Source organism: Callithrix jacchus, chromosome 19 (assembly GCF_049354715.1).
Source record: "Callithrix jacchus isolate 240 chromosome 19, calJac240_pri, whole genome shotgun sequence".
In the NCBI taxonomy this organism is placed as follows: Eukaryota; Metazoa; Chordata; class Mammalia; order Primates; family Cebidae; genus Callithrix; species Callithrix jacchus.
In genome coordinates this window covers 16,453,186-16,477,441 of record NC_133520.1, presented here as the reverse complement: position 1 = coordinate 16,477,441, position 24,256 = coordinate 16,453,186, and the positions used below count along the sequence as shown (strand labels likewise).

General features: G+C 47.9%; 3 protein-coding genes across 5 annotated transcripts in view; 2 read left to right on the top strand and 1 right to left on the bottom strand.

Annotated features, from left to right (window-relative positions):
- Positions 1-11,885, top strand: part of ATF3 (activating transcription factor 3) — a 55,855-nt gene extending 43,970 nt beyond the window's left edge. For both annotated transcript variants that reach the window (XM_035280587.3, XM_017966565.4), the window contains exons 2-4: positions 6,169-6,412; positions 9,196-9,303; positions 10,447-11,885. In XM_035280587.3, coding sequence (XP_035136478.1) covers positions 6,173-6,412; positions 9,196-9,303; positions 10,447-10,644 — 546 coding nt within the window. In that variant the 5' untranslated portion in view covers positions 6,169-6,172 and the 3' untranslated portion in view covers positions 10,645-11,885. The remainder of the gene's footprint in view (positions 1-6,168; positions 6,413-9,195; positions 9,304-10,446) is intronic.
- Positions 92-24,256, bottom strand: part of LOC118149439 (uncharacterized) — a 35,761-nt gene continuing 11,596 nt past the window's right edge. The window contains exon 2 of one of the 2 annotated variants that reach the window (XM_078356406.1): positions 92-8,073. In XM_078356406.1, coding sequence (XP_078212532.1) covers positions 182-754 — 573 coding nt within the window. In that variant the 5' untranslated portion in view covers positions 755-8,073 and the 3' untranslated portion in view covers positions 92-181. Of the gene's footprint in view, positions 8,074-20,334; positions 23,900-24,256 lie in introns of those variants that run through there. The other variant, XR_004736850.3, reaches the window with a different exon arrangement.
- GARIN4 (golgi associated RAB2 interactor family member 4) lies at positions 15,841-18,112 on the top strand. Its single transcript, XM_035280585.3, has 2 exons — positions 15,841-16,012; positions 16,152-18,112. The coding sequence occupies exon 2, from the start codon at positions 16,239-16,241 to the stop codon at positions 18,012-18,014; it is 1,776 nt and encodes a 591-aa protein (XP_035136476.3). The 5' UTR covers positions 15,841-16,012; positions 16,152-16,238; the 3' UTR covers positions 18,015-18,112.

Genomic DNA, 24,256 nt, shown 5'->3' with positions numbered 1-24,256 from the left:
CGTGATGAGGGTGGCTCGCCTTCGTTCCCTTCGCGCGCCTCTAAGTAACCAGTCCGCCGACCCCAGACTCACCCCCGACCCGCGCCCCCAACCTCGGGTTTGGAAATAACTCTGGCTTGAACTTCTTGTAAGCCACGGCTGCTCCTCGGCTCTTCGGAAAGTTTCTCGCAAAGCGAAAGAACTAACTTTCTCTTTTGACTTGGGGAGCGAAAGGTTCCTGGTGACGGCGGTCTGGCGTCCGCTCTGCCGCCAGCCTCCAGTGCCCCTTCTCCGCCGAAGGAGCTGGCTTGCCCGGCTGGGAGAGGGCGTGAGGTGGGTGGGTGGGTGCGCAGGGGTGTCCGAGGCAGTCCGGCTCGCCGTCCCGCTGCATCCCTCGCTTCGAGACCCGGGACTGCCGGAGTCGATCCTTCCCGGGGTCCGCAGAAGGAGCGAAGGCCGGAGGCTCGCGGGAGCGCTGGCCCACGCTCCGAGAGGAATGAATGGGGAAGGGGGCGGGCAGGTGGGCGGTGTCGTGGGCGCGGCCGCTGGGGGTCGCCCTGGGCACCCCGGAGCGCTGGCTGCAGGACCGCGAAGGCTGCCCCGAGAAAAAGCGGGATAAGTTTGGAAGTGGCGAGCGCTGGTGCCGCGCTGTCCCAGGGTGGAAGATCCGGCGCCGGCTGGGGTCTGGATCCCGAGCCGGGACTCCTGCATACCTGGGACTCTCACTCTGGCTTCTCCTTCGGCGGGTCCTCGGATTTCTTGGCTTTGCATCCATGGAGACACACCGTGGAGGGGAAGCGAGGGTGTGGAGCCAGTTGTGGAGATATTTGAGACAAAGACTTTGCGGTCTAGTGCCAGGGTTCTGAGCGCTTGCACTGCAGTCGATGTCGTTGAGCCTCAGTATGTCCAGCCGGGAAGTAAAGGCATATGGGCAGTGCCGGCCCACTCTGCGTGTTGGAGGACCGAATGTAGTCAGATAACTGACTGCTAAGGTCCTTTCTGTCTGGAGATTTTCAGATCTGGAAAATCTTTCAGAGTGGTGGAAAGAAAAGGAGCCAGTGAGGGGACTTGAATGGGGTGGGTCTCTATCTCATGTCATTCACCAGTGTCCACACAGTGGGGGAAAGGGGACTTTTCTGCGGAGCATCTCTTCCCTCCCAGCTTTCTTTCCACTGGATCCGTTCTCCTTCTCTGCTCCCCCACCCTCATTTTCGTCTCTCATCTACTTCCTTTCCTCCTAAACATTTTCTTTTCCCTGATTTCATTGCATAGGACACATATGCTTTCTTTACACATAAAATTGTTACTAAATCCTTGATGACGCCAGAAAAAAAAAGGAGAGCCAGAAAATCTGGACGTTCTCTCAATGTACCCCTTTTGGTGTAGATGACAGTCATATCTCCTGTTTGAAGTTTTTGTCTCTGCAACTTGAAGTGAAGGCAAAGGATTGGTATTAACTGTCCTCGTTGCTTTGCACTTAGCATTGGTTGTAGAATAATGCTATAACATCCAGGCTTCTGCTTTGAGGATATCCTGGACAAAGATGGGGTGTGGTGGGGATTGCACTTACTGTCTGAATGGTTTCAGGGGCAGAAAAGCAGGCAGCACTCCACGCCCACAGTGTGGATAAGATACAGCACCCATCACCTTCTTTCTCTCTCCCTCCCTGCCCTTTAGCCATTATCGAATTCCTTTCTCTCCATGGCCCATTTCTGCTATAGCCCCTCCCTGTCTCAGTCCTGTCAGTCTCCTCTGTGGTTGGTACCAGGTGCCAGGACTCTTGACCCCTCATCTGCCTGGCTAACGGCTCTGTTCTCTGGTTGCCCAGTTCGTTGATCCCTTGAGGCAATGGATCCCTATTGGTGATGGAGTGAAATGAGCAGTGGGTGGGTGGTCAGCAGCTTCATGACCTTAGGCAAGTCATTTTTACCTCCCTGGGCCAACATACTCATTACAAAATAAGAAGCTGACCTAGATGATTCTAATATTGAATGTTGTATGATTTCCGTTGGAGAGAGTTCATGATTCCTTCCTTTTTAAAATTGGCTGGGCATGGGACAGGGTTGGTGGCTTCTAGTGTTACCCAGCCAGAGGAGGAGGAAGGACATAGCCATGAGGTCGCAGAAGCTTTCCAGAGGATAAATGGCTTATGTGTGAAAGTTGGTTCTCTTTCAAATATGTTAATGGAGAAATGCTGGTGTCAGCAAATAGTGGGGTGGAATCTACCTGGTCTGTCAAGAACCTGGGGTCAATCAGTACAAACAAGGCTCTAGCTGACCTGAATTTCTGGAAGGTTCCAGTTAATTCCTCCCTAACAGGGCTTAATTGAATTGATAACAACAGAATGAGTTTCTCCTGAAAGGGAGAAGATGGAGTCACAGTAATAATGACTACCCAGTGTGTATGTAAATCTCATATATCCTTCTCAACAGCCCTTTGGGGCAGGCATTTTGGTGTCATATTATAGACAAGAGATTGAGAGGCCCAGAAGGACTAAGTGATTTGTTGGTGGGTGCTCAGTTTGTGAGTGGCACTGATAGGCTTGGAAACATCGTCTCTGGCCCTTGAAGCTCGGCTTTGCACCTACAATCTTTAAGAGGTCTGGGAGGAAGATCAAGATATGAAAAGTTAGTGAAAGGCCAGTATTGGCGTCCTAATAACATAAGATGGTTAGTGAGCAATGCTTAGTGGAAAGAGGTGAAAATTCAATGTAGCTGTGGCTACCAGGAAATAAAAATCTGGAAGCTGAATTTCCAGTTAAAGAAATACATGAGTAAAGTTTCACTTTTTTGAAAATGATGAAACTACCAATGATACAACATGATTTCTGATGACTGGAAATCATCAAGCAGAAACAAAATGCAAGTTCTTGGTAGCAAGTCTGTACAATTATATGATCAGCATAGAAAGTGAACTCTGATCTGAGGCCCCCAAACAACTTTTTCAACGACCAGGATGTTTGAGGATCTCAACTTTCTGAAAAAATTGTCTGAAGATTTAACTTCATTTCCTTGTGGGGACACAGCCTGAGTCTAGGCTGAATCATACCTCAAGAGACTGAGTACACGAGTAACTAGAAAGTATCCCAGTAAGTTAAGCTTTAGCCTAGTGCCGAGAAAACCCAGATCTCTACAGATACATCTGTTTTATTTTCTGAAAGGCTTTTAACATTTTTACAACCATTTATTTACCCAAGTAAGCCCACCCAATGCTTTTCATAAAAGCATTCCATACCACTGACATTCTTTAGCTTCTTTCATTGGGACTGCTGACTACAAATAAGAAGGGCTGGGGATTGGAGTCACAAACAGCAGACCCCAAGCCCTGAGAGCTCATTAAACTTAGTTGGGTGGCAAAATATAACTACACTCTGCTGCAGTGGAATTCAAAGTACCCAAGTAGAGGAGAGCCATCCAGGCCTCCCAACAAAGACCAGCCCAGTGGTAGCTCTGAATGCCATCCCTGAATCACTGGGTTTTTAATAAAGTTGGAAAGGGAAGGGAAATATGAATGCATGGGAGGATCTTAAGCCTCTGGCTTTAGAAGGCTAGTTTCTCAGAGTTTACCACCTGACAGCTACAAGTATCCTCCCAGCATCCTAAGATTATAGGATTAAATTGAGAGAAGAACTTCAGTTCTGACTCATGACACAGGGCTTTAGGAAAAGAATTATATACGCAGCCTGGGTTTCTTTGACTAGTCAAGAGCAGCATCCACTGGCCTGGAATTCTTGCCTCCATTAGTGTATGTTAGATCTCCAGGGGGAGTTTGAGGCAGGGTGTTCTATTCAGAAGCCTTTGAGATCAAAGAGGGTAACCAGCCGCCCTCCCACCTGGACCCCACAGAGCCTCTGTCAGAGAGCCAGCCCTGGGCTGGAGAGATCTCTGGGAGGCCTGGTAATCATGGAACTCCTGGCTGAAGAACGTTTTCCAGGGCATACTCATGTATTAGTTTCTCAATTCCTCATAGGATATTGCGGAAAAATAGGGATTGTTATAAGCCTTCTTTAACAGAGAAGAAAAAGCCACTGGGAGGTATAATGATAACACATAACAGAGTAAGTGGGCTTCAAATCTTCATCTTCTGACCCTGGTCTGGAAATTTTGTGAATAAGAGACCCACTTATTCACCCTCCCAGAACGCAGGTAGCAAGCAGCCTGGGTAGGTACCCTGACATAAAGATTAGCAGTTCATGCACTTTGGGAGGCCAAGGCGGGTGGATCACGAGGTCAAGAGATCGAGACCATCCAGGTCAACATGATGAAACCCCATCTTTACTAAAAATACAAAAAATTAGCTGGGCATGGTGGCACATGCCTGTAATCCCAGCTACTCAGGAGGCTGAGGCAGGAGAATTGCCTGAACCCAGGAGGCAGAGGTTGCGGTGAGCTGAGATCGCCCCATTGCACTCCAGCCTGGGTAACAAGAGCGAAACTCCATCTCAAAAAAAAAAAAAAAAAGATTAGCAGTTCACTAAACTGAGTTCAGGTTTTCTCCAGGAATCTTTACTTAGCCTCCCCGGCATCACTTCATTTCCAGGCCTCCGACCAACCCCAAGCCCTGCCCCCGCAAAATTTGCTCAGGTTTTTTATTTGTGCAATGTAACATAATACTTATTTGTTTTTGTAATGTTGAATAATATTTGTTCATTTTTGCAATGTATAAATTAAGGGCATGAGTTCTGGAGTCAAACTAACTTAATTCCAAATCCTGATGCTGCCCCACATTAATTCTGTGACTTTGGGCAAATGACTTAGTTTGTCTAAACCTCAGTCATCTCATCTATAAAATGGGGCTAGGTCCTAACTCACTGGGTTCTCATGAGGATTAAGTGAGATAGTGTCCATAAGGGTTTTGGTCTGAAGAAGGTACTCCTTAAATGTCAAGACTTGTCAGAGGGCTTCCTCTCTGTCTGGACTGGGCTAAAGACCACAGATCCCTGGTTGAGAAGAATGGCCAGATCACACTCATCCTACACTCATCCCTATACTCATTGCTCCTTGGAAACCACCTGCAGGGGGGAGGGGGAATGGCCACCGCTGGAGGGAGTACACAGCAGGCCAAGACTTCTGGGGGACTCTTCCAAACTGGGGCTATAGAACTGTCACTCTTCCAAATTGGGGCTATGAAACTGTCACTCTTTCTACCCTTTATTTTTCTTTTGTCATCCTTTTGGGCTCACTGAGCTATAGAATAATAGAGGGAGATGGGACCTTGGACCATGGGGGCCATGTGATTTGATGACCCCATCCCCATTTCATTTATTCAATCGGCCAGTGAGGCATTGCGAGGCAGGCGCTGGGTCAGGTTCTGGGTAAAGCAATGGTGGAGACTCAGTCCTTGCATTGAGGAGCTCTCGGTCATTTACCAGGCACAGACTGGGTCCTAGAGAGCTGAAGTGACCAGCTCAAGTCACTGCTCCTCAGTGCCAGAGCCAGTCCCAGGCTCCCTGCCCCACACCCTGCCTAAGTCCATCCCTACACCACAAGCCCGAACAACTCCCCCACAATACCCATATCTAAAAGGTGCTAAAGTGAGCTAAAGGTGCTAAAGAAAAGCACCTCACTTTTCTTTAAGGCCTTTTGCTTCACTAACCTTAACCTTAAGAATCCGTCTCCCCATGCCCTGCCAAAGTCTGGGGTGGAGAGACGCACCTGGCTATAGTTACCTTTCTTATTCCCATTGCTTGGGTCCAGCTTCTGGGGGAGAAGCTTCAGCAATGTATTTGCTAAATTCAAGGATTCCTAACATTTTGCTTTTACTTCCACTCACTGATATTTTCAGCTTGATGTCAAGCCTCTTTGCAAAAGAGGCTGAACATGAGGTTGCAGAATGGCCTCATTGATTTTTTAAAAAGTTCTTCCTCTTTCAGGACTGTTTGAGGCCACATTTGCACATAGGCACACCAGCCAAAACTCATAGCTCCTGTGAGTCCAGAGTAGCCTGAAACATCAACCCTTAGAAACGTCAAATAGGTATTTTGTTCACACCACTGAGCCGTGTGGATTTTAAGAATCTCTTTTACTCAAGATGAGGATGGCATGAAATGAAAACAAAACAGAAACCTAAGGGCTTCTGGGACTTTTTTCTGAGGGTGGGGCTCTGGTGTTGGAGGTCTGGTTGAGGAGGCGGACTTGATCCCATGTGCTAGAGCCCCTGAAACAGTTTGGGTTTCAATGTGTCTTTCAGCAAAATGATGCTTCAACACCCAGGCCAGGTCTCTGCCTCAGAAGTGAGTGCTTCTGCCATCGTCCCCTGCCTGTCCCCTCCTGGGTCACTGGTGTTTGAAGATTTTGCTAACCTGACACCCTTTGTCAAGGAAGAGCTGAGGTTTGCCATCCAGAACAAGCACCTCTGCCACCGGATGTCCTCTGCACTGGAGTCAGTCACTGTCAGCGATAGACCCCTCGGGGTGTCCGTCACGAAAGCTGAGGTGGGTTCTACCACAGGTGTTTGTTCTTTCAGCACTCGTTTCTCTCACAGGCACTGTGGGTTAGGCGTGTTCTAGGCAGAGGGCAGATGTTGAGAGTGAAACAAACAAAACCACTGCCCTCAGGGAGCTTACCTTCCACTGGGAGGAGACAGGCAATACATCACATATGTAAATATAATATGTAAGAGATGGGTGCAAAGGAGAAAAAAGTAGGGAGCGGGGCAGAGAGAACAGGTAGGGGTGGGCTTGCTGGATTTAAAACATTTTCAGGCCGGGTGTGGTGGGTCACGCCTGTAATCCCAGCATTTTGGGAGGCCAGGGTGGGATTATCACTTGAGTCCAGGAGTTTGAGACCAGCCTGAGCAACACAAAGAGACCCAATCGCTATAAAAATATTAGCTGGGCATGGTGGTGCATGCCTGTCATCTCATCTACTTGGGAGGCTGAGGTGGGAGGACCGCTTGAGCCCAGGAGGCTGTGGCTGCAGTGAGCCATGATCACCCAATTGTGATCATGGCTCACTGCAGCCTCAGCCTCCTGGGTTCAAGTGATCCTCCTGCTTCAGCCTCCCAAACACTGGGATTATAGGTATGAGCCATTGTACCCAGTTGGGGTTGCTGTTTTAAATTAGGAAGTCAGGGAAGGTTCACTGATGGTGACTTTCGAGCAGAGGTCAAAAGGAAAGGAAGAAAGAAAGAGGAGAGGGAAGAAGCCTTGTGGGTATCTGGTAAAAGAAATTAAGGGCACTGAGGTGAGAGTATTGGTGCCTGGTGGGCTGTGCAGTGGGGCAGAGTATAGGGGCGGGAGATAAATAGGGGCTGGTCATATTGGGTCTTACGGACTATTATAGCATAGATGCAACCCTGTGCTGAGAGTGACATGGGAAACCACAGGATTTTTGGGCAGAGAAGCAACAAGATTTGACATATGCATAGATATAGATTTTTTTTTGAGAGAGAGAGAGAGTCTTACTCTGTTACCCAGGCTGGAGTACAGTGGCATGATCTTGGCTCACTGCAACCTCTGCCTCCCATGTTCAAGCAATTCTTATGCTTCGGCCTCCTGAGTAGCTGGGATTATAGGTGCCCGCCACCACGCCTGGCTATTTTTTGTGTTTTTTTTAGTAGAGATGGGGTTTCTCCATGTTGGCCAGGCTGTTCTCGATCTCCTGATCTCAGGTGATCCGCCCATCTCAGCCTCTCAAAGTGCTGGGATTATAGGCATGAGCCACCCTGCCCAGCCTTGACATATATTTTTATATGATCACCTTGGCTGTCATGTTCAAAATGGGCAGTAGAGGTAAAACAAAAACTGAGTGCACAGATAGGAGGCTATGGTAGGAATCCACGTGAATGGAGGGGCCTGTGGCAGGAGGGAGCAGCGCAGGTGCGGAGAAGTGCTGGGCGTTGGATCTGACTTGAAGGTAAAGCTGATTTGCTGATAGATTGGATGTGGGTTGTGAGAGAAAGGGAAGACTTAAGGGTGACTCCGAGTTCTCTGCCAGCACAGCTGTAAGAATGGAGCGTCCATTTGCTGCCGAGATTCGGAACTGTAGGGAATAGGGTGGTGGCAGCCGGGAGGTCTGTCCTGTTCTGAACCCTTGTGGAGATGTCAAGCAGGCAGTTGAATATGTGGGTCTGGAGTTCAGAGGAGAGTCTGGGCTAGAGAGAATAGAGTTAGAAATTATTGGCATATAGATGGCACTTAAAGCCGTGAGTCAGAATGAGGTCACCTTCTGTGTCCCATTGTTCTGAAGAAGCACAGAGTGTGGTGGTCCCCATTTTTATCACTACTAGGACCCAAGCACCCAGACAGTAGAGCAAGGACCAGGCAGCCAGCCTCACCCTTCCCTGTAGCAATGATCACAGCCTTGGGACCAGGGGTTGCTCCAGGTTCACTTCCCTCTCACATACTTGCACTGTTCCACACTTGACAACTTTGCTGAAGACCCCTGGAATAATCAACATGGTGAGAAGTCTGGGAGGCAGCTTCTGGCAATGCCTTAGTGGCTTACAGATGTCAGAGCTGAGGTTCCACCATTTTGTTGGCCTTTCCCTCATGGTGGCAAGTGGAGGTGTTTCAAGCTTAGTTAACTGGCATGATTACAGCCACTAGGCAAAAAGTAGCGGAACTGACCCAAAAGATGGTTCTAGTTCACCACTTGCAGGTGGCACCCCAGCATGGGTTGATTAATGCCGCTCTGTTTGGAATGGGCTTAGGTGTCTTCTGCAGGAGCATCATGGGCTTCTCCCAGATTTGGGAAGCTGGTGCTATGATGCTCCAGGGGAAGACAGAGGTGAATGGGTTTGCCCTTGGGTCTTGAATCAAAAAGAGGCTGGGAGAGGGTGGCTAGGTGATAATCCTGATTGTCAAAGAAAGGACATATTTACCAAACAGAATCTGTTTCAGCTTTAAATGATTACAGTGAGTACCAATAGTTATCAACTTGCATATCATCCTCAACTCAAAATCCAAATGCATTTTAAAAATTGGCCAACTTTTAATATATTGCCAGAATAATTTTAACTTTTTGTTGTTCATTCATGTGTGTATATGTGTGTGTGTGTGTGTATGTGTACGTGCGTGTGTGCGTGCATGTGTGCCTGCGTGCATGTGTGTGTGTGTAGGGATTTCACACAAAAGTCTAGAGCTTTATTTTTTGGGGGTTCTTTAGTGCTAGGACTGCCCGTCTTCCAGTTTTCACTGGCGGTAAGAGGTAGTGTATTTGAGGTTGGTGGCATTTCTTAACTGCCCTTTAAATGTGCACCTTTTGGATCTTATAGGTAGCCCCTGAAGAAGATGAAAGGAAAAAGAGGAGACGAGAAAGAAATAAGATTGCAGCTGCCAAGTGCCGAAACAAGAAAAAGGAGAAGACAGAATGCCTGCAGAAAGTGAGTGCCGTCTAGCCTTCCCCATCGCCGCTCGCGCCTTTTCCTACCAGCCTCATGTTGCTATCAGAAGCGGAGTTAGAAAACTCCCTACCTGGTCATATTTTCCCAAGAAGGGCCTGTAGCTGGTAGCAGAAATGCCAGTTGCAGAATGAGGAGGTGGCAAAGCAGTTAACACAGTGGATGTGACTGTAGATGGATGAAAGCAGGTGTGTGAATTCATCTGATGCCCAACTCCCAGCAGCCTTGGCTGGTTCATACATGTCCAGCAGCTTCCAGGCTGTAGGACATGCCAGCCCAGTTAAAGAGGCTTCACTTGACTGTTTTTCTGAGAAAAGGAAGCTGCCAGCTCTCATTTGGCTCACTGTGAAAAGCCTTTAATTAATCCCTTCAAACAAGTTATTTCCTTAATCCACAAGCAGTGGCTACACTTGCTTTGCATTCTTGTCTAGTTCCTAACTCTACAGCCATTCTCCTTGGCTTATCCAGCAAGCTGAGCCCCTGCTGCCTTCAGCCGGCCAGCCTTGAGAGACACTAGGGGGAATGGCCTTTGTGGGTGGGCAGTGGTGCCCAGCAGTCTTTTCAGTGGCTGTGTCCCTCCTCCAAATGTGGACAGGCCAGGGCAGTCTTAACCCAGATCCCACAGGTCCCCAAAGGTTCTGTTGATTCCTTCAGGAGGGTCAGTGAAAATGAGGAATTTTGTGTGTTGTCATATATACTTTTTCTGGGGAGGTGAGCTTCTCATTGAGATCTGTGACTCAGAATTGACTAAGCCACCATGAGTCTGGATTTCTCTCTGTCTCCCAAGGCCCTTTTGGGTCCAGCAGACCTGCACATGGGCTGTTGACTCATGCAAACGAGGTATCTGAACTGTTGGTTCCTCTGCAGCTTCAGTACTAATAGACTCACAGGCCACCTCTGTGGCACTTCCAGGGCTTCTCTGAAGGAGCCTCCATGGTCAAAGACTTCTCCAGGGTCGACATTTTCCTAAACCTAGTGCTGCTCTCCCATCTCCTATTTCCCTCTCCCAACTTGATGAGCCCCAAGGTGTCCCAAGTACACCCCACATCCAGGCAGTACCCCAGGCCGCCCCCTTCTCACTGACCCTCGGCTCCTTTCTTGATGCCTCTGTTGCTTGTCCCCCAGGAGTCGGAGAAGCTGGAGAGTGTGAATGCTGAGCTGAAGGCTCAGATTGAGGAGCTCAAGAATGAGAAGCAGCATTTGATATATATGCTCAACCTTCATCGGCCCACGTGTATTGTCCGGGCTCAGAATGGGAGGACTCCAGAAGATGAGAGAAACCTCTTTATCCAACAGATAAAAGAAGGAACATTGCAGAGCTAAGCAGCTGGGTATGGGGGCGATTGGGGAGTCCTCATTGAATCCTCCTTTTATACCCAAAACCCTGAAGCCATTGGAGAGCTGACTTCCTGTGCACCTCTAGAATCCCAGCAGCAGATAACCATCAAGGCTGGAGGGCCTGTGGTGACTCAGCGGGGCCTTTCCATTCTGCCCCAGAGTGAGTCTTGGACCAGGGCAAGTGCATTTTTGCCTCAACTCCAGGATTCAGGCCTTAACACACTGGCCATTCTTATGTTCCAGATGGCCCCCAGCTAGTGTCCTGCCCGCCTTTCATCTGGATTCTACAAAAAACCAGGATGCCCACCATTAGGATTCATGCAGAAGTGTCTGTACCTTGGGTGGGAGGTATGGGGCCATCTCCTTCATCATGGCTACCATGATCACTCGTAGGGGATGTGGAGTGAGAACAGCATTTAGTGAAGTTGTGCGGTGGCCAGGGTTGTGCTTTCTAGCAAATATGCTATTATGTCCAGAAATTCTGTGCAAGAAAACTAGGCAATGTGCTCTTTTGATGTTTGTGTCACACACTGCTGTGACTTTTATATGCTTTTTCTCAGATCTGGTTTCTAAGAGTTTGTGGGGGGGGGGGCAGGGCTGTCACCATGTGCAGTATCTCAAAACGTTCAGGTGGCCGGAGGAGCCTGTCCGCCTCTGAAGAACAGAATTCTCCCATTGTCAACACAAAATCCATGGGCGGCATGATGGCAGTTCCTCTGTTGCAAACTCAGTTCCAATGTCACAGGAAGAAAGCAGAAAGTTCAACTTCCAAAGGGTTAGGACTCTCCACTCAGTGACTTATGAGTTGTGTCTAGGCTGGAAGAGCCAAAGAATATTCCATTTTCCTTTCCTTGTGGTTGAAAACCACAGTTGGTGGAGATGTGGTTGAAAACCAGTTGGTGGAGACATGTTTGAAAACCACAGTTCGTGGAGCCTAGGTGGTGCCCAGGCGTTAGCATTATTGGATGTCACTAGGATTGTTTTTGTCATGTAGCTGTTTTAAGAAATCTGGCCCAGGGCATTTGCAGCTGTGAGAAGTCACTCACACTGGCCACAAGGATGCGGCTACTGTCTGTTAAAATTCTGATGTTTCTGTGAAATTCTCAGAGTGTTTAATTGTACTCAATAGTATCATTTACAATTTTCTGTAAGAGAAAATATTACTTATTTATCCTAGTATTCCTACCCTGTCAGAATAATAAATATTGGAACCAAGACATGGTAAACGTGTGTTGTGCTGGTTTCTGTTCATTTAAATCTTATTGGTTGTCAGATCCAGTGATTCCTGCCCTGCCCTCTCTATTATAGGGGTGTCTGGCTTTCAATTTCTCTGGATGTCATCCTTTGCTCTTTGGGGCACCACTAGATGGAACAGTTGATTTCCAGTCCTGTTCCTCAGTCCCGGGTACCTTATGCTCCATTTCTCATTGACAAACCCTGAAACAAGGTACCAAATATATCCTTTAGATTCACAGTTTGGTGTTTAGAATTTTGATATAAAATCTGATTTGCTAGATAGCTTAACTATATTTTCTCTGAATGTACAAACACCTAAAATCTACACCTGTTGTTCAGCTTGAACTTTGACCCCTAACTTTCTGCCACAGAACTCCTCACTCACTCACTTGCGTTACATCTGTTATCATTTCTAAATGTGTGTCTCATTGTCGGAAATATATATCAGAAAAGAATGGGAAGGGGGACCAGAGGAAGAAAGAGAGTAACTTTAGACAGCATGGGTGTGATAATTCAAAGAAAGGTATTCCGCTGAAATTCCTGGAATTTCCAGGGCATGTGATTCTTGAGGCCTGTGAGAGCCAGGCCCCCTTGCTCTTTGTGCTTCTCTATAAGTCACAGGCTAGACATAAAAACTGGCCACTCGCCACGGGTGCCATTCTTCAGAGACACTGCCTTCTTCAAATGTCAGATTCATTCATGAATTTCGTGCCTACTTCTTTGACCTCATGTATGGTTTCTTTAAATGATCACTTGTGACACAGATGTCCTCATTTTACGCTTTTAATTGCACAGCAGGGGTCTTTCCTAATCTGTCAAGAGCCATCTGGTGTTAATACCATTCACCTCTTCTTTCAGGAGATAATCTATGTCCCTTATCTTGGTGGAGGGGAAAACATCCCTTGCATTTACCTTCTAGTTATGGGTAGAGGCAACAGCCACCAGCCATTATGAAACTCAAGACAATTTGTAAGCTGTCAAGGACAACAATGGATGAGGGAGGAAGGAAGTTGGGGGTGGGTGGTGGTTACAGCCAGAAAACTTGATGGGTATGGTAAGTGTAAATGAAGTTCTATCACAAATGCATTAAAAATAGTTTTGTTTTATGTAGCCAAGTTTATGTTTTGATACTTTAATTTTTAAAAGGATGACTACGCATTTATTAAGTCATTTCGTTTTTTTGTTTCACATTTAAAGGAGAGGGAAGGTGGGGGATCTGAAGGAATCAGCTTAGATGGCACCACCACCAATATCAAGCACCCCGTTTGACAGTGCCTTTGCACCGAGCTCTCTCCTGCTGGTGGTGGTGATGTCACACTACCAGGGTGTGGAAAGCCACCCTCTCTCCCCTCTCTTGCCTTCCTCCTGCCCCCTTGCCTTTCCCTGAGAGCTTCCTGACACCTGTTTCAGAGTCAAGAGCTTTTAAAGGGTTCTGGCCCAGGATGGGTTCTGGAATTGAATCTTTCCACCTTCTGTTAACTAAAATACTATTTTCCATTTGTATCCTAATTTCTCCCATGGGCTTTGAATAAACCCTCAACACTCCAACCCATATCAAGCTTTCTCCTCTCTTCTGTGTTCCATACCCTCTGGTTGGCTTCATGTACTGTTTCTCTCTGGAGTGAACGTGTTTCCAATTAGAATCCACCTGAAAGGAGGTCACATTTGCCTACTGAGCATCCTGTGTTCTTGTGGTGGCTCTGACTCCGGAAGCTTTCAAAGGTCTCAACAAACACAGCTTTCAGGAAGGAATGTACACTGAGGTTAAAAGGACTGTTGAGGACTAATGCTGACAGAAACATTTACTGAGTAGGACAATACGCTAAACACTTTACATGTGTTATCCCATTCAATCCTCAACAACTTCCATCCCAGTTTTACAGGTGAGGGCGTGGAGAGCTCACTAGCTTGCTCAAGGTCTCACAATGGATCTTTCCAAAGTTGAAGCCTATTATTTTTTTCAACCACAATGGCTTCAAACAAGAGTATATACATTTGTGTGTGTGTGTGTGTGTGTGTGGTAAAATATACATAAAATTTGCCATTGTAACTATTTTGAAGTATACAATTCAGTGACATTAGTACATTCACAGTGCTGTATAACCACTACTATCTAGTTCCAGAACCTTTTCATTGTCCCCAAAGGAAATCCTGAATCCATTAAGGAGTCACTTCTCATTCCCCCTCCTTCCAGCCTCTGGCAGCCACTAATCTGTCTCCTGTTTCTATAGACTTGCCTATGCTGGCTTTCATGTAAATACAAGCATACAATATGTGGCCTTTCACACAATATGGCTGGCTTCTTTCACTTAGCATAATGTTTTCAAGTGTCAGCCTGTCGTATTATGTAATAGTACCTTATTTCTCTTTATGGCTGAATAGTATTCTGTTGTATGGATACTCTACATTTTGTTTATCCCTTCATCAGTGGATGGACAGGTGTGTGTGTGTAAGAAAGAGCTAGCCTTTATCTTCAAGGACTGAATCTCTAAGGTAGGATTTCGGGCCTAACATTAAATTGGGAGAAGAGAGAGGTGGAAGCAGGAGCTTCAGGTAACAGCTTGGAAATTACTTATTCCTGGGCTAGCTCTGTGGGTATGGCAAGGCAGGAGGTATAGCGGCACCTGTTCCCCATTGGTGAAAATGGCTTCCAAACTACTTCTGCATGGTAGAGAGGTTAGTAGAGGAGGGCCTTTGATAGGCTCCTGGAATGTAAGCTCACATCTTCCATCCTACCCTTTTCTCCCCGAATTTCACAGGGTAGGGGATAAGAAGGGTGGGGGGTAAACACTAGGTGCTTTGAGAGAATATCTGGGCTCCCCAACACAGGATATTGGTACAAGCCTGATGGAGGGGAGGAACAGAGGTGGCCCCCTGAATAATTTAATCCCCTTCCTGAAGTGGTTGTCCTGGATTCTCAGTAACACACACACACACACACACACACACACACACACACACAGAGACAGAATTAATTATGCAACTATTTGGCTTCCCCAAGCTTTTTTGTAAGCTCTGTAGTGGTTCAGAAGGAAGACTTTAAAAGTAGCAAGACCTGATTCAAATAATGCCTCCACTGCTTAGGAGTTCTACAAATGTAGGTAAGTTACACAACTTCAGTTTTACCTGTAAGATGAGAAGAGTTGCAATAGTATCAAACTGGAATGGAGTTTGATACATAGTATGCCGCCTAGGAGAGGCAATCTCATGTTAGTATTAAAGGTTATTACTAAAGATTTCTATCCTCAGCATGAACTGAGATTTTATGGAAGAGTGGGCTGAGAACCAAGACTGCCAATACTAGGTTAAAAAAAGAAAATTAAACCAGTCCTGGGCAGTGGCTCATGCCTGTAATCCAAGCACTTTGGGAGGCCAAAGTGGGCAGATCACGAGGTTAGGAGATGGAGACCATCCTGGCCAACATGGTGAAACCCTGTCTCTACTTAAAAAAAAATACACAAATTAGCTGGGTGTGGTGGTGCAGACCTATAGTCCCAGCTGCTTTGGAGACTGAGGCAAGAGAATTGCTTGAACACGGCGGGTGGAGACTGCAGTGAGCTGAGATTGCACCACTGCACTGCAGCCTGGAGACAGAGTGAGATTCCGTCTCAAAAAAAAAAAAAAAATTAAACCATGTACTCAAATGGTTCAAATGTATCCCATCATCTTGCGTTCCTATTGACCCCATGTAGTTGCTGAATCTTTTGAATTAGGGATGAGGAAGGGAAGCAACCACATAGCATTTTCTCATTTGAAAAATTTTTATTTTGGCACCCACCCAAGTATCTTGTTCTCATAGAGGACAGGCTGTCCTCTATGAGGGCAATGGAGTATTAGTGAGAGGCTGGAAGCCCTGGCCTGGGGGATGAGAACAAAGGGGTATGTGACAGCGACAGGTCACAAAGGGAAGCAGAAGATAAATATGGCTGCAAAGGGGGTTTAAGCAGAGAGGGTGGTCACTTCCTGTCACTAGGACTACAGTTTGGAGACTCAGGGAGAGTCTACAAATTGTCGTTAAAAAAAAAATCAGAGGTGGCGGTGAGGGGGTTAGACTCAGAAGAAAATTTCTCAGGAGCCCACCCTGCATCTCTACATCTTGGAAGAGTCGGGAGTCCAGGTATCCTCCAGTGTCCTGCATAGCAATCATCGTGCTCCCACCCCCACACCAGCCTCTGGGAGGCTCTGAGGCAATGGCAGGGGCCTGTGGGGTGGGGTGGGATTGAGAGACCAGCTGCAGAGCCATCTTTATGTTCCAGGGGCATCACTGGTTCCTCCTCTGCCACCAAGGCCAAGGAAGACACAGAGACCTGCCTCCCCAGCGCTGCCCTCGTGCTGAGACAGCCATGATAAGTGATGCTCTGCTGCCATATTATACAGCCCAGAGTGGCTCTGGCATGAGCATGTTCAACACCGCCATGGGGAAACTGCAGCAACAACTGTACAAGGGAGAGTATGATATATTCAAATATGCACCGATATTTGAGAGCGACTTTATCCAGATCACCAAAAGGGGAGAAGTGATTGATGTGCACAACCGTGTCCGTATGGTGACCATGGGCATTGCGCGTACCAGCCCCATCCTCCCATTCCCAGACGTCATGCTGTTGGCGCGACCGGCCACTGGCTGCGAAGAGTATGCTGGACATGGCAAGGCCACCAAGAGAAAAAAACACAAGGCAGCAAAGACCTTAGAGCTCACTAGGCTCCTCCCCTTGAAGTTTGTAAGGATCTCTGTTCACGACCATGAGAAACAACAGCTGCGCCTGAAGTTTGCCACTGGCAGATCTTGCTATCTGCAACTGTGTCCCGCTCTCGACACACGGGATGACCTGTTTGCCTATTGGGAAAATCTAATTTACCTCTTGCGGCCACCCATGGAGAGTAACAGCGGTACCTGTGCCATTCCAGCTGAAGCCGTGATGTGCATGCCTGTGTTTGAGGAAGAGAGGACGAGTCCGGGAGCCGTGGATCTTCAAGGAAAGGGGGATCAGGACCAGGTCAGCATCCGGAGCCTCCACATGGTCACTGAGGTATGTGGGGCCACCTCTGCTGCTTATGATGGAGGGGAGAGACTCCAACATGACTTTCACAAACCCACTGACAATCTCAATGTATCTACCCCTAAAACATCTACAGAGCTTGCTGAGGAGCCAGCAACAGGGGTGACTAAAGAGGCAGCAGCAGTAGGGGCAGATGCAGGGGCAGCAACAGGCAGCATAGCAGGTGCCTTGAGTGTGGCAGCAGCCAAGTCTGCCCCTGGACAGGTGAGCACAGCCATCGCCGGGGCGGCCACCATAGGTGCAGGAAGAAACAAAAGCAACATGGCCCTTGCAGGAATTGCCATCATGGCTCCAAAGAGCACGGAGGTGGCTGTGGCAGGGGCAGGCAAGTCCTTAGAGTGCGTTTCCAGCGCATCCACAAGGCTTTCCCCAGAGGGCAGCGTGACTCTGGCCATCGCAGGAGTAGAACCGACCAGCAGAACTGCTGCAGAAACAGACACGGATGCAGCAGCAGGACCTCCCCTCTCCACCCAGCAGAGCAAGAGCAATCTGAGTGGACAGCATGGAATGGAGCGAACCCAGGCCAGAGCTGAAGCCCGCAGGGAGAAGAGGGAAAGAAAGGAGAGAAGGGAAAAGGACGGGGCTCTCAGAAGGAGTTCCCATCACCGCAGGACAGGCGAAAGCTGCCACAAGACAAGGGGGGACAAGATTGCCCGAAAGTCCTCCAGCAGGTCCACATCCAGCCACAGAGCCAGTAAAGATGACAAAAAGAAGAAAATCCATGACACCCCAGGGAGCGGCTCGCATAAAGGCGCTAGCCACACGCCCATCTTGAAGGAGTCCAGGACCTCTCACAAATCCGGGAGGAGCTTATCGACCACCAGTTCCGGTTCCGGCAAGAGACTCGACAGGATCAGCTCTTTCCTGAGGAACGTCAGAGCCAACCTTACTACAAAAGCAGTGGGTGCACCACATGGCAGAGATGTGGACATCATGGCTAAGACAGTGGAGAGGAGCACCATGGTAACCAGCACCAAGACAGCAGAGGGTGGCCAGGAGCTGGAGATGGTTGGTTCTATGACATCTGACATTATGGACAGGACCTTTGAAGCCCATTAAATAGGACCCCGAGCTGGAAGCTGCAAAGTGGTCCAGAGCTCATGGGAGTGTCCAGCACTCTTTTCTGCCGTTTAAATAAAGAACCATACATCTGAGAATGGCTTGTTGGCTGAATTTTTGTATCGCAGCCCAGCAGCGACCTCACAATGGATTCTGTGATGTCAACTGTGCTGCAGCCTGAGACCCCAGGAGCCAGTCAAGGTGAGCCCCACCTCACACTCAGGCTCAGCAGAGCCCAGATGAGTGCTCCAGCTTTCCTCAGCCTCTTTCTGGCTTTGGTTCCCAGGACTATAGTCCACCATCTCCCCATCCTTTTTATAAACTTACCCCACCAACTCCGGAAGATCCATAGACAAAGCAAGAACAGAACTCTTGCCCCTTGGACTATTCAGGGGAGGGAGTAAGGGAGCAGCAGCATATGTTGGCAACCAGAGCAGGGAGGAGCACTGTCTAGACTTAGCAATCCCACTCCTAAGTATACCCCTGAGAAACACACATGTTCCAGGAGACGGCCATGAGGATGTTTATAGCAAAATGATACTAGAAACTGTCTAAATTTCCATGAACAGAACTGAGAGGGTTATATGCATGAGAAATCAATGGCAGCTACACATATTAGCACAGATACATTTTGCTCGTCATGTTAAAGTTTTTAAAAAAGCAAATTGCAAAATAAGATATAATTCTAAAAAACAAGATTAAATAAATACAAATAATATGTTACATATTTGATACATGTTTGGTAAAACAAAACCAAGGGAATGGGGAACAATTTGGGACAGTGGTTTTCTCTGGGGTGGAAAGGCAAGAGACTGGATGAAGGAGGCGAACACAGGCTCTTACTGATGTTGGGAATTGTTTCAGTTCTTAAGCAAGGAGGTAGGCACAAGGTTGTTTATGATTTTGTTGGGTTTTGCATTTCAATATTGTGTTTTGTATTTTAATACCTCTGGAATCAGAATGGCCCTACAATCACCATGGCAATTCTCATTGCCCCAGACATAACTTCACCAATTCCTTCTCCTCAATCCTTTCATTTTTATATATGCACAAGAGTGATTGAAGCCTGAAAGGCTCATTTTGTTAAGATTCAGATGTGAATGACATTATTACAAAAAGCCTTGGGAAAGAATGCTACCCCGATTTTACAGAAAAGGACACTGAGGCTCAAGAGGGTAACTTGAGAGGGACAGAGAGGGACCTTTGCAGATCTACCAGCCCACTTCTTTATGCAAAGGTCTGTCTGAGACGTGGGAAGGAGGCAAAGCCAGCAAATCCCGGGAGAATTTGGCAACGCAAGAACCTGAGACTTACCAGGTTCCTACCACCATAGTCTAAAACTGTATGGAGATGAGCACCAAAATTCCTGGATTGAGGGGTGTGGGGGCAGGAGATGCCTGGTGGTGTGGGGGCAGGAGATGCCTGGTGGTGTGGGGGCAGGAGATGCCTGGTGGTGTGGGGGCAGGGGAGATGCCTGGTGGTGAGCCGCTGTGAACTGGCTTTGGAACTTCAATGAGCTCATAGTCCTTAGCTGGCCTTATCTCAAGAGTGTCCAGACCACCCTTAAGCCGTGTCTGGCTCCCAGGCTTCGCTCCTCAGATTCTGCCTCAGCTATAAACAGACCTCCCTCCTGGAATTCCAGGCCTTGCTCCCCACCAGGGACCGCTTCTGATGGGGGTTGCATCTCTTCGCAGCCCAGTCCTCCCTGAGCTGCTAATAAAACGCTTAAAAGTCAGGCTCAGAATGGCTTCTCCATACCAGATCTTCAGGAAATTTCTTCTGCTGGGATTCCAAAAGCAATTAAACCACACACGAGGGGGTAAGGAGTTAGGTCACAGCATCCTTGCTACTTGGACCTCCACAGTTAATTCCTAAAGCTACTTTTGAAAAGGTAAGGAGAGGTCTCTTCTGTCCATAGAGGGAATTGTAGGCATGGACTGGGGGCAGGAATCCATGAAATAAAGGGAGTTGAGACAGAAAGAAGGCCCAAGACCTACACACAGCCACCATTTCCTTCTGCAAAACAAGGCTCCTGACCCCAGGATCAGGAATTATTGGAGTGAGTCAAGTTATTCTTAATAAAGGGGGCAACATGCCAAAGATTAGATATGAATTGGCTCTGAGGAGAACAACCTCAGAATCATTAACCCAGAGCTCTAGAGAAGACACGGGGGGCAGCAGGGAGATGAATTAATGGTTTACTCTTGACCAGCTTTTCCGTGAACCAAGGTGGGGAAATTACAAAAAGATCACATCCCATTCCTTTAATCTTCTGATTTCCACACAGGCAAGTGTAGGTAAACACTAGAAGACAAAAATGCAATAAAAATATTTGTACAGCCCCTAACAGTTTATAACACCCTTTCATTGTATGTTCTCTTCTGATTCTCACACCTCTCCATTTCACAGATCAGCAAACTGGAGTTCAGGTCATCTAAAGGATTTGCTTAAGGTGGGAGGTGATGGGGCAGAGGAAGCAACTCCAGTGCAACAGCTTTCGGGCAGCACCGATGTGTGCTGGCCACAGGTCCCACATGGAGGTACAGGGCCAGTGGAGGACACAGGACAGGCCTGTGTAATTATTGCAATTCTGAGTGACAGATACAACGAGAGACACATGTTAAGGGAACGGGATTTGTTCAGAGGAGGAATACTGGGACCTGGGTCAGGAAAGGCTTTGCAAAGGAAGTGGCAGTTTTGAAGGATAAATAGGGCTGTGCCCGGTGATGAAAGAACGGGGAACAAGGGTAAAGGTGGAGGAGGGGTGGGGTGAGGGATGGAGAGAAGGAATTGGGCCATGGAGAAGAATGTGTGCAAAGTACAAAGGCTTGAAACATCACAGTGTGTTGGGGCGATTTCTGGGTGGGAGGGCCAGGGGACAGGAGGGACATGGCAGGAAAATCAAGCAGCTGGATCTTGGGGCCATGGGGTGCTGTGTGAACATCGGGCTTTTGGGAGCCACTGGAGGCTGATGTCTGAAGGGAGTGAGGGCTGTCTGGCTCCAGGGTGGAGACTTGATGGGCAAGGGGCTCCCTGGAGCCCGGGACCCTTCAGACAGCTGTTGCACTAATCCTGACCAGAGATGGGAGGCCCTGAACCTAGTTGGCTGTGGGGAGACCAGGAGGACAGAGTCAAGAGGTGTTGAAAAGATGAAACAGGACAATTGTCCTTTCCATGCCCCGACAGATGGGGCACACAGGGAGTAGCCCTGGCACTCTCCTAAAGGAGGCAGAACTGACAAAAGTGGAGGCATCTTCCCTCTACCTTGACTGTTCTGTAAAGGGGGCGGCCTGCAGAGAAGGTCATGGCAAGCAAGGAGGAAGATGTTAAGGTATGAGACAACAGCTTCTAGACCCAGGAGGGGCAAAACAAGGATAAGGCAGCCGGGTGGGGCTGTGGGGCTTCAGCGCCAGAGACCTCTGAGAGAAGAGGCCTCCCAAATGCTTCCTTTCTCATCTGCTGGGAGCTGGGGTCAGATGCTCCCAGTGGACCTTTCTCGGTGGGGCATGAGTCGCCCAGTAGAGCCCCTGGTGGCCATATGCTGTTACTGCAGGTCATGGCTAGAAGAAGGGGAGCCAGGACTGAGGCTCAGACAGTAGTCACTCTCCCGCTTTGTCACACCACAGTCAGCCTTGTGCTGATTCACCTGTAATCAGCCCAATCCAATCAGGCTGCTGCCTGCAGCCACCCCGAGCAGGCAGCACCAGAGCTAGGAGCTGGTAAAGATGAGTCTCATCCAGGCAGCATGGCTCTAGTCTCCCGGCGGTAGGGTGACAGAATATAGAACAGCAGCAAGACAGGTCCTCTGGGAGGCTGGGATCCCAACTCAAGGAGACAATGAGTGACTGCCAAGAGTCAGGGTGGGGTGGAGTTAGTGTCGGGGTCCCTCTGCAGCCTGGTAGTTATTTGAGAAACAATTGTTGAGCATCTACGATAGGCCAAGACAGGAAATCAGGTACCACGGAGATGCCGCCACACACAGCAGTAACACAAACCCAAGAGAGGAGTGGCTCTCAGGCAGCGTGCAGAAGGAGGCTTTGTAGAGAGGGGAGGTCTAAGTGGAGACAGCAGGCTGAGCGCTCCTGGCAGAGGCTCTGGCACAACAGGGAAAGAGAAGGGTGTGGGTGACGTGGGTCTGTTCATAGACGGCAGACAAGCGCAGCATGCTGGGTGCAATGTGTGATGTGCTGGAGGAGAGCTGGGGGTGAGGGTGAACAGTGGGAAGAAGCATGAGGGTGTGGGGAAAATGAGGCTGGAAGGAGGATGAGACCTGGAAGGGAGGTGGAACTGACTAAAGCAGAGCATCTTCCCCCTGCAGGGACTGTTGGTTTGTAAAGGGGACAGCAAGAAGAGAGGCTCACGGGAAAGCAAAGAGTGTGGCTTTCCAGGTCTCCATTCCCGAATGCTGCACAGCTCCCCTGAGTCCTGTGATTTTCACTACCCGAATGGGAGCTATAGTGCAGGGGTGAGGGGTGTGCACAGCTGGGCTCTCCAAGAACAAAAGGGCAAAGGAAGCCCAGACTCTTCCCCTTTGTCAGTTTACAGAACCTGAAATGTGTTGTGGAGCCCCATGTCTTCCCCCAACTCTCTAATTGGAGCTTTCCCACAGATGTGCCAAGGTATTGATCTCTCTCTTTCTGGGGGTGGCTGAAGGATGAGGCCAGTCAGCACTGACTGCCAGGAGCCCCATCTGGTATGCCAGTGTGCCATTCCAATGTTGTCATTTTCTGCATATGCCATGGTCTGCAAAAGGTTGGGAAGCATCTGTGTAGACACGCACACAACACAGTGTGTGTGAACTCTGAGCGCAGCAGCCAGGAGCAGTCGAGAGGCGCCTTCCTTGGAGAGCTGACCTGTTCCTCACAGCATCAGTTGATGCCAATCATGTCACCCCTGTTTCCTTTTCCCACTGATATTGGCATAGCCCAGAACCCTGTCCTAAAGCAATTTACACTGGATCAAGGAGAGATGAGAAAAATGTGGGAAAACGTAGTACATTTTTCATAAAACTTTTTATAAAGTTAAACTTACTTTTTAAAGACCTGTCTGGTCTTTAAAGACCTGCCTATGGTGGCTCACATCTGTAATCCCAGCACTTTGGGAGGCTGAGGCAGGCAGATCACCTGAGGTTAGGAGTTCAAGACTAGCCTGGCCAACATGGTGAAATCCTGTCTCTACTGAAAACACAAAAATTAGCCAGTCTGGTGGCTCATACCTGTAATCCCAGCTACTCAGGTGTCTGAGGCAGGAGAATCACTTGAATCCGGGAGGTAGAGGTTGCAGTGAACTATTGCCTGGGCAACAGAGCAAGACTCTGTCTCAAACCAAACCAAACCAAAACCAAAACAAAACAAAAAAAAAAAGAAAAAGAAAACAAAAAAACCTGTCCTTTGCTTTGAGACCATGTCCTTCCTCCTGTGTTTTAATGTTTTATTTTGAAGTATAACACATATGCAGAATAGTGCACAGGTCAGAAGCATACCACTCAATGGTATTTCCCAAAGTGAGCAACCCCATGCAACTAGCACCCAGATGAAGAACCAAACATCACTGCACATCCCAACACCCCTCTCATGTTCTCTTTCAGTCACTACCCCTAAGGGTAACACTATCCTAACTTCCAACACCGTAAGTTCATGTTGCTTCCTTTTCCCACTTTATATAAATGGAATCACATAATATGTACTTTTTGGACTATGGTTTCTTTCAACATCATGTTTATGAGATTTGTCCTTGTCTTTTTTGGCAATAGTTCATTCATTCTCTTTGCTATACAACATTCCATGGTGTGAATATGCTATAATTTATTCATTCATTCTGCTGTTGATGGGTATTTGGGTTATTTCCACTTTCTGGATACTAAAATATTGCTGCTTCTTCCTTGACTGGAGCAAAAAAAGAAAAGATTACTGCTGTGGACATTTGTACACAGATCTTTTGGTTAAAATGCTCGTAGATTTCTCTAGGGTGTATAGTTAAGAATATAATTGAACAGATGCACATTGCCAGCTTTAGCGGATACAAGCAAGCTATCTCCCAAAGGGGCTATGCCATTTTACACTGCCACCAGGAATATATGAGAGCTCTGGTTGTTTCACATCTTTGTCAAAATTACAGTGTTTTTCTCGTTCATTTTAGCTCTTCTGGTAGGATGTAGTACCTTTTCTCCCTTTTTCCTGATAAAACATACTTTAAAAAATACAATATGGCTGGGTACAGTGACTCATGTCTGTAATCCTAGC